The following is a 10,599-nucleotide window of genomic DNA, read 5'->3' as shown; positions in this document are numbered from 1 at the left end:
AAATAAGGTAATTTGCTGCAGTAGAAGAAGCCACTTTTTTTTAGTCTTTTTTGATATATAATAAATTACTTGTGCCTCGGACAGCTCTGACAAAATGCAATAAATGTGGTCATTGTGCTAGGTTACATGACTTTTTTTTAATGCACATCGATGGATTTATTCTGTAAATGTGTTGCCATCATAGTTTATGTGCATGTTTTCTTATTGTATAAAAAATGTATCAGACTCAGTTGAGCGCATACGTTTTTTTATGTGCATTTTTAGAATTTATGTGCATTTATTTCCAATCAGAGTTTATTTTTTGTCCAATATCTCAAAATGTGCATAAAAATAGGTGGGTGGAAACATAGCTAATGAATGGCATTTTTACTTCTGGAACACGACTGTTGCGTTCTAAAGTACATAACCCCTTAAATGGAGATGGGTGTGTTTATGCAAATTAGTAAATAAGGGAATGCGGTTTTTCAAAATTATGAAGTTAAAAACCAATTTATGTACATAGTTTTAAATCTGGCAGAATTGTTTTCTGTGCATATAAGTGTAACCCATGGAATTTTTAGTAAATGAGACACAATGTTTAGTTCTGCCATTTAATGAAGAAGACGTGTATATGGTGGACCCAAAAATGTGCATAGATTTTCTCAATTGCTCCGAATGAGAAAGCCCGACAAATGTCCCATGTGCATGCAACTGTGAAACATCCATGAATCCATTAATGGAACCAGCCACTTCCATTCTCTAAGCTTGGTTGAACTCACAAATGGCATCTGCTGAGGAACTCTGTGTGGATTTTCCATTTCTTTGCAATGCCTGGTGTGATTCTGATTGTTGCTCCCTATAGAGTTTCATGGTGGCTTGTATTCCATTTCATTGCTCTTTCACAGGAGCAAATGCCCTTGATGCCACAGGTGATCTTTGAATCACGTTTTATTGCATTAGGCCACACAGCAACGGAATCTTGAAGAGGATATGGAAAATGTATGTTTCCTGTTTACTTCCAGTCCTTGTAGTAGTCCCATACAAAATGTTTCACATTACACACAAGGCCGTGGAGGTGGGCGATCTGGAGGAGGAGCTCTTCCTGGAGGCGGGGCTTGAGGCGGAGGGGGCAGTGAGGCAGGAGGAGATGGTGGAAGAGAGGGCAGAGATGTGGGCGGAGAAAAGTAGAGAGTGTTAGGAGATGAGGACCAGACAGGGGGTGGAGAATAGGATGGTGGAGGAGTGATGGGTGGAGACGGGTTGATGGCGTGAGGTGGGGGCGTAGATGGTGCCAAAGGTATTCCGGAGGACAGGGAGGTGGGTGGACTATGTGGAGGAGGGGGGAGCTGGCCCTGAGGAGGGGGTGGGCTAAGGGTGCATGGAGGGGTGTAGATGGGGGAAGAATGGTGGTTGTAGGATGGATAGCGTGGAGGGGGACTAGACTTAATGCGTGTGAAGTTCATACAGCGACCCTGAGAGACAAAGAGAACACAAAACAAATGATTTCAGATGTAATATTTTTCTAAAGAAAATGTGGTGTGATGATTGCTGTTGTCAAGGTGTTGCCATGTGACAACTGATGTGTTTTTTTTTTTTTTTTTTTTTTTTTTACCATGTTGTCATGAAGTTTTCAGGGCATTTTGGCATTTTTGTCAAGGTTGTGCAATATTGTAGCTTTGTTAAGCTGCTGTGAGTGGTTGTCAGGGCGTTGCTTTTTTATAGTAACTTGTTTTGGCTTTTTTTTTTTGACATGTTACCATGAAGTTGGTGTGATATGTGTGGATGTCATGATGTTGCTATACGGTGGATAACATTGTTCTGAATAGTTCCTATCTTGTCATACAGTTGTTAAGCTGCTGTGGGTGGTTGCCAGGGTGTTTCTTTTTTTCATTTAGATTTATATTTTGCCATTTTTGAGAGGAAAAAGGTCTGCGAGTCAGGAGTCGAACCTGGGGTGCCTGAATTGCACTGGAGCTAAATGTTGGCGCACTGCCCACAGACTATCAGCGCTGGCCAAGGTGTTTCTACACACTGATTAACATGTTTTTTGAGTGTTTTAGCATGTTGCCATTACGTTGTTTTTCTGAATACTGTTGTTTTGGATGTGCCTTAATTTCAGAAGGTTCATCTAATCTAGCAGACACATGCAAACAAACTACTCTCTGTCTCTCTCAGAAGTAGTCGGGACAGCAGCCAACCTCTTTTTAATTTTACAGTCCCCAGACCCTGCAGTTTTAATAAGAGCATGCCTCCATCTCATACCGCCTTCTGTAACTGTTAGGGTGTTCTGGAAGTTGTCAATGTGTTAGTATGCAGTGACTAACATGTTCTAACAACTTTTAGCAATGCATTTGCTACAGTGTCGTGGGTGTTTGGCAGGGTGGCTAGGCGTGATATGCATTTGCTAAGGTGTTATGGCTAGTTTTCAGAGTGCTGCTAACATGTTGCAGTTGCTAAGATTTTCTGGGCTAAGGCATTGTCATGTCCTGTGTGTAATGCATGTAGTTTCTAGTGCCAACGAGATTATGTCCAAAAATAAATAAATAAAAGCAATAAATAGAAAATAGAAAATTACTTGGATTTCAGATTGATTATGGATGTAAAACCACATATTTAAAGGTGATATTTAAAGGTGCAGTATGCAATAGTAACAGTTAGTGGTTGAAATGGGTACTGCAGACCAAATTCACTAGATTGGAGAGAGTTTGCTTGTTTTGTTGCCATCATGTAGGACAACGTGGCAGATGAGAAATGTGAGTTATGTTAACTGACTCCAGTTCTAATGAAGTGAATAAGCCAGGAATATTAGGCTAAAATCTCCAAATGCATGTGGTTGGGAAATGGGCAGCAACCATGATGGACTTCAGACTGCAGAGCTGAGAGGTGTGCTGGTGTTTCTGTCTGCTGTAGCTGTAGGAAGCTTTAAATGCCAGACAAGTTTTAATGATACACAGAGGAAAGGCTAGCTGTTGGATGTCTACTAGAAACACTTATGGAAAATTAGAGAACTCTGTCCCAATTTCCTGTCAGCTAATGAAGAGCTCCCTCACTGGCCCCAGGAAAGACACAAACACACACACACTTTATAATATGTACTGTAACCGAGAAAATCAAAGGCTGGAAGGATTCGGTATGTATAGCTCTATAAGACAAAAGTAAGATTACAGAGACTAACTAAGAAAAACAAATGGAAGAAATCACAATAGCAAATGCGGAAAAACAGAAGAGCTGCTTTATAGTTTGGTTTTAGTCAAAAGAGCCGGTCACATGATTGATTGCCTTGGAATGTGATAGTATGTTCATCTTAATCATGGAAAAGGTCATCAACCAATAATTTTCATTAGTTTTCATTATAATTTTGAGCCACCTCAGTTTAATCGTGGGAAACACTGCAAAGTACCTTATACATATTTAGTCATAGTTTCATTTTGTCATATTTTTCTGAATACTGTTGTTTTGGATGTGCCTTAATTTCAGAAGGTTCATCTAATCTAGCAGACACATGCAAACAAAGTACTCTCTGTCTCTCTCAGAAGTAGTCGGGACAGCAGCCAACCTCTTTTTAATTTTACAGTCCCCAGACCCTGCAGTTTTAATAAGAGCATGCCTCCATCTCATACCGCCTTCTGTAACTGCTTAAATCAAGATTCCTCTTCCTCTGTTACATGTCTGGTCTTCATTCCCAGACCTTTGTCTTCTGCTCATCTCAAACTGTCTGATTGTCACCACTTACTCAACTTCAGAGTTCACAGAAAAATGACAAATCAAAAACCTAATTATACCTTCCTGTTGAAAAGGAAGTACTGATGTTATTTAATCAGTGCACATGTTAGACATATGTGCAGACAATAAGATAGGATTTATGCACAGTGTAGACATTATAATAATGCATCTTTGCAGTGTAAAGGTGACACAGAAGCCCAGTGCCGGCCCTAATAAACAAAATAAGCGGCTCCATAGGGCCCCGTGGCCACCAGGGGGCCCCATGTTAGGGGTTCAGACAGCCATCACGGGAGTAAGGTGAGATAGGAATTCATTAAAAATGTTCGTGGACATGCAGTGTAATGACAAATTGTGTAGAATGCAATATGTGCTCTGTTCCTCCGGTCCCAATCGCGAAAGCGAAACTAAAAAGCATGTGCGCGCAATTTCAATTCCAGCAGTTTCAGAGCGGCTGTGGCTCTCTGACACAAGCAAATTAGGATGCATACAATATCTAGGCTGAAATTAATATGAACACTATAATAGGAGTTTTTTTTTTTTAATAAATATATATTTTTAATGATCGACTTGTGAAAAAAGGTTCAGATTGGAGGTCAAACATTAAAAACTAATAGCCTGCAAGTACAATTCTATAGGTCTGAAGAGACTCACGAAATCATACAAAAGAGAGGGCAGTCAGTTCAATATTTGTGGCAAAATATTTTAAAGTCCTTGAGTATTGTCTGTTACTGCATATTATAATTCATACAGAAAGCAGAACTGAGATGGCATTTATTTCAAGATTTCAAATGCACCTGCAGACTATTTTTCCAAGGCATGTTTTTCATCAGTGAAGATTTCTTAAAATAGTGTAAAACTCTTGTCTAGTCTCATTCTTGTGAACCCCATCTCTGTCACACCATTGGACTAATTATGTGTGTGTTTTTCTCCCTGTGACCCAGTTTCTGTCTCCTGTCATGTTCATTTGATTCCAGGTGTGTCTAGTTCCCTTTACATGAGTTCCGTGTCCCTGTTAATGAAGTTATACCATGCACCTGTCTGCCCTTCGTTATCCTGTCTTTAAACACCCACGTCTGTTCGGTCTGTTTTTTTTTTTTTTTTTTTTTGGGGTCTACCAGGTTCATTTGTGTGTGTCTACCTCAGTGGTCCGTGTTGGATATACCCCGTTATGGATTAATAAAGAGTCTTATTTCGCTTATCCTTGCCTCTGTGTTCCTTCCGGGCAATGACGTGTGACAATCTTGTGTCTGGCCTCAGATTTTTGCCTTCAGTTTGTTGCTTAAATGTGTTTACATTTGTATTTGATTACTTTTGCATTTTAACCTGGCCTGCATGTCATGCCAGCCCAGAAAATTAATAATTATTATTCTGTTCTCTAATGCAGTTTTCATAACCAGGTGTTTTTGCTTAAGCATTAATCTCATAAAATGTATAAATTTTTCTTCAGCAATAGTTAAACTCTTAAATTTAAAATTGTAAACTCTTGTTTTAAAAGTTGGCTGAGATGGTTATAAAAAAACCTGCTTTGTTATTAGATTTATTATTATTTTACGTTTTCAAGCTAAATCTCAATTGTCCTATGATGTGACTGTCCCAAGATGTTCAATAAATTACAAATTAAAAAAGAAAAGCATAGAATTGTTTAGTACCTCAGGCATAATTTTACAAGTGTCTATTTTAGTAATTGGCAATTTTTTTCATCCATATATTTCTAAAAGCATATGAACTTTCCTCTGGTGTGACAGGATATCCTGTTTTTAAACTCCATAGACAATTTAATTAGTTAAGGGGCCAGAATAGTATTTTACGGCATATTCGTCAACTACCCAAATATAGTTTCATATTTATATCTTGAATGATAAATATATTGAGTGAAAACAAACTGGTGAAACTTTACATTAGGGTGTCCCTGTTGGATGTGTACATTGGGTGACACTGTATATATATATATATATATATATATATATATATATATATATATATAAAGTATTTACCAACACAATTTAAACTAATATTGAAAATAAATAAATTAAAGAACAAAAATTCAAGGGTGTGATACTGGTCTGCAATACAAATGGGCAGTTTAAGTCTGGAAGTTATTACGCATCACTGTACAGCTCAGTTAAATATCATCTGCTTGTAATTTAGAACAGGTCGATTATTATTTTAACTAGTGGGACAGAAGCATTTGGCAGCAACTTACACTAAAGCTAGTTAATTTCCCTTTTTGTTTTCTTTTTTGAAAAATGAAAGATGTCTTGATCCACTCAAAACCCAACAGACATTTACACAGTTGCTATGTAAACCAAAAGACACAACCACCAAACTCACGTCACGCTCAGAATCTGGGTCAGACCCACCGATGATAGAAATTCCAATCGACTGACACACATTCAGTGCTGACTCTGCAGTTTTTGGTAAAGGACTAAATTTACTGGGTAACACTTAAACTTCCACTGTTAACTAACAATTACAAATGCTGCAATAAATGTAATGTATTTCTAATTGTTAATTATCGCTAGTTAATGCATTAGCTAATGTTAAGTACTGTGACTTACTGTAACATTTACTGTTCAAAATGGGTTAAATTTAGAAAAAAAAGATTGATGCAATTAGTTATCAAAACTTAAATTTCAGCATTATAATAAGTAATAGTGTGTTTCAAAAAAAAAAAAAAAAGCGTTTATACTTGACTTAAAATTGTGTAAGGCAGTTAGGTTATTTCAAATTCTAAGTGTTTTTTTTTTTTTTTTTTACTAATTGCAGCATAATTTTATGGTATAGCCAGTGTTTTTACATGGGGGGAAATTAACTAAACTGTTGTGCGACTTTTGTATACAGCATATTGTGCATATTTAGGGATACATATCTTTAGAATTTCTACATTATCAATTCATGCTTCTCAGTGATAGATGAATGCTATATAGTGCCATTAAAATATATCAGATTGCTGTATATTGATAACCTAGCATTGCAAGATGGGAAATTACACCACACAAATTGTGCTCGGTACAGATCTTGTGTGTACATTTGTGTTACCCTGATTTGCATGTTAGTATTTGGGTTCTAAACAATGCAGACAGTGAATTCAATAAACTTCACTATAAATTTTGTGAAATTCTATGTCATTTTGGTCTTTGCTTCATGATGCATATTGCTTGTTTTGGCTTCCTTAATGCTTGTCAAACAAACATTTTTTTCAGTAATTTTGTTAATGTAACATTGGATATGCATACAATTTTCAGAGCAATCAGTCCACACATGGGAGTGTTTTTAAGGTGAGAGAAGTGAATACTTCCTACATGAAAAATTACAATAGCATTCAACAAAATGTTTGCCAAGCCTTTGAACAGTTGACTCACACTACCTCTATGTCCTGTGCCACATTATATAAGCACAATCTTTTAAAGCTGGCTTCAGATACTGGAATCTCCTGATGGGTTTGCCAGACAACAACATCTCTATCCGGCAGCTGTCTGTGTTTGCTTCACAGCTCACAGCTGTTTGTCCAGTGTAATGTTCTGCATATGCACATTTATCATCACGTCAATTACCACCAAAAAGCAGAAATTTAGAAAATATTATTTACCAAGGAACTCTACTGACATTTCGGAACATTTTGGCTGTTTTAGTGATTTGAGCTGCATGATATATAGTTTTTGGACATGATTCTGTTGGAGTTTTACCCTGACACTCTGTCTTGTCATTTTTATTTTTGGTATACATGTCATGTGTTTTAATACTGTATATAGAAATTTGACTGAACAGTCTGTAAATCATAGATTCACTCACTCTGCACTTACTGTATATAAAACATTATGTTCTTGCACTTCTTGTTAGATGCTAACTGCATTTCATTAGCTCTGTACTTGTATTCTGCATATTGACAAAGTTGAATCTAATCTAATGTGTTCTGGACATTCTGATATTGTGGATTTGGGCATAAGCTTATGTACCAAAGGTAAAACCAAGGTCTAAATAAATGGAAATGGAAAAAAAGTTAAGTGGACAATATGTTGCTTGTTCTTGTTTTTCTTCTTTGACATTGCATAGATCAATGCTACTGCCAGATGTTTACGAGATGTTCTTTTCTCACATTGTTGTTGTTTAGGGAGAACACGCAGGCGGAGTAAGACATGTTTACAATCCCGCCTCCAGCAGTGCTGGGGTGTTGGAATTTTCCCAAACAGTAAACCATCGCTTAGCTTTTTTCAAACTTCGTTTTGCCCTCAAACAAAAAGGCAAAAATAACTTTGTTTGAAGTATATCAGTGGCCTTTACTCTGTTGTTGTTTTGGATTGTTTATTGTGGATGACTGCTGCCTGCCTTTGGATTATGTTTTTGGATTACTCCATCAATAAACTACTTCATTTGGATCCTCCATCTTTGTGTCACCATGCAGTTTATGACAGGCAGAATTTGGATTTGTTTCATATTTGATGAAGTTTGCATCACTGATGTTATTTTCATATCTACTGTGAAGCTGCTTAAAAAATAATAATAATACAAAATAAAAACTTGTGTATAGAAATAAAGGTGACTTGATTTGGCTTGACTGCCATTGTATTTGTTCATAAGGGCTGTGACCACACAGTCACCGGATGGATGTCTTTCACTATTTATCTTGGAGCATCTGGATGTGTTTTAAGTTTTGGCATGCGTCCAAGTGGCTTCATGTGTTGTGGTGAATCGTTAATAACCTCATAGTGTCATCATCACTTCCCCAATGCTGTTAATTACTATACTATGTTTGGATGTTCCCTTGTAAAGCAATTGTACCATCTTCCTGATATTCAAGTCTAGACTATATTGCTTCTGCCCATTGGTCTGCTTTCTTTGTTGGATATTTTAGGCCCAGGTTTCCCTTAAGCTTCATTCCCAAGTCTGTTTGCTTGTCAGTGGTGTTAATTGTAAATGTGCATGTCATTCTATGATACAAGTGCTATTTTTTTGACATCACTCAGCAGATATTTGATCAACTCCATCTTACCTGCAGATACATGGGACTGCAGGATACAGCAAGACAGTTGACTGCAAGCTGGTGATGTTGACATTTAGTGCTACTAGGCGAGTTCCTTGGAGAAAAATAGGGTGTGGGTGTTGAGTTATGCAGTGTGCTTCAGTTAAAAATGACACCACCCTCTGCACATGATGTTTTGTCCAAATGGATCTGTTGACATTGGATCCTTATCTCTTTATTTTGGTAAAATAAAGCTGCAGATTTCGAAATTGAGGAAATGGCCACCTATCTTAGCTGCTCTTAGTACAAGCAGGATAAATCAACTTATTGGCAGTGCACTGTAAGAACAAGGCAGTCACATTGTACAATCTAGATCTGATGCAACTAGAGTTTCTAACTTTCTGAAGAAAATATAAGTGATGCTTGTAGTTGTAAAAGTAGATTCTATAGACTGTTGCTATGTGGTATTCAGGTGTTCTCTGTGTTTTTAAGCACTAAGACTACTAAGATTATTATGATTTTTGTAATGTTTATTAAAAAAAGTTTTTCTGCCAGTGCTGCATTTTTTTTTAAAGAGCAGGTCATATGACATTTCACAGTGTCCTATTTTGTTGGAGTCCCCTACAACAGGTTTAAATGCATCTAAGGTCAGAAAACATTGTAATTTTCTCGGAATATACATTTAATATTAGAATAATTTCAAGGCCTGTAAACCCCTCCCTTCCATGAACCTGATTGGTCAGCTGACCATGTCTGTTTTGATTGGTCCTTCCATATACAAGGTGTATTGGAAACAATATAGAACAATGTTGTGTATGGCCTCATTTGGTTTCCATAGCTACGGATTATGTTAACCTGTGTCTTGTTTGTTTTCTCATTTTCGTGTATTTATAACCCCTGTTAGGTTTAATTCATTGTCTGTTCTTGGCAAGTATTATGTTGGTTTGTGTATTTCTAGATTTCTTGTTCTCTTGCATATTATTTGGTCTTGTAAATAAATTACATTTGCTGCTAAAAGATCCTCGCCTCAACTCTTCCTTGCTGATCCTGCAAACAACCCTGACAAATAGACGACAAAAAACATTCAGTACTGCATCCTGTCCTTAGTCGAGCCCTTTCTCTCAGTGGATGTGACCTGCCATGAACTTTATAAGTCAAATCATCATTTGCATAAGTAAGAAATAACATGTGAGTTCACCCTAAATAACTTTTTATTTCCTTTCATGCAAATCCCATTGCCATTTGGGATATTTGATATGCATTTCCTCAGTTTATTTGCTTAGTTCAGGAGACCCAGCATGCAACAAGTGGGCTTTTACACTTGGTCTGTTGTTGTTCTCCATTCAGGCAAGGATAAAAGAGTGTTTAAAAGAAGCAGCAAGTGAAAGCAAATACATGCTATAAAGAGGATGCCAAGTCTAACTGCAACATTTGTCAGGATAGTTTTTTTTTTCTGGGGGGGGGGGGGGGTGAACATTACTAGTGAACATTACTAGATATGCACAGATATAGTTGACTCAAACATTATCATCATTTATTGAACCTTAATGCTGTTATAGACCATATAATAATATTATTTCTACACATTTGTTTTCTCTCATAACAACAGTGGATGGTGAGAAAAAGCTTCGGAAATGGAAAAAAAGAAGAAAGAAAAAAACTATTTAAAACTGAACTGAACAAAGGTTTTGGTTGTCTATATCTATGTAATGCTCCATCAGTGCGAGGCTGGTTTTCATTTCCCATCAAGCTGCGGTGCTGCTGTTTTTTATCACTTCAGTAAAGCCAAGTCGTATTGAATTAACTGACAGTTATCATAGTGATTTAGCATATTTCTCTGTTTGGCTTTGAAAATGACTCGAGAAGAGTAAGTGAAGATCTTTTATAAGCTCCTTTTATGAGTCCTTGTGCTGGTGAACATATCAAAGACATGGTCA

The 10,599-nt window shown here is 37.0% G+C and overlaps 1 protein-coding gene across 1 annotated transcript in view; it reads right to left on the bottom strand.

Moving 5' to 3' along the window:
• Positions 1–876: 876 nt before the first annotated feature.
• LOC113039654 (anthrax toxin receptor 1-like) overlaps positions 877–10,599 on the bottom strand; it is a 51,332-nt gene continuing 41,609 nt past the window's right edge. The window contains exon 18 of the mRNA XM_026197638.1: positions 877–1,451. Coding sequence (XP_026053423.1) covers positions 1,035–1,451 — 417 coding nt within the window. The 3' untranslated portion in view covers positions 877–1,034. The remainder of the gene's footprint in view (positions 1,452–10,599) is intronic.

The sequence above is a fragment of the Carassius auratus genome, chromosome 22 (assembly GCF_003368295.1).
Source record: "Carassius auratus strain Wakin chromosome 22, ASM336829v1, whole genome shotgun sequence".
Lineage (NCBI taxonomy): Eukaryota > Metazoa > Chordata > Actinopteri > Cypriniformes > Cyprinidae > Carassius > Carassius auratus.
The sequence above is the reverse complement of the archived record's forward strand: the minus strand, read 5'-3'. Positions and strand labels throughout refer to the sequence as shown.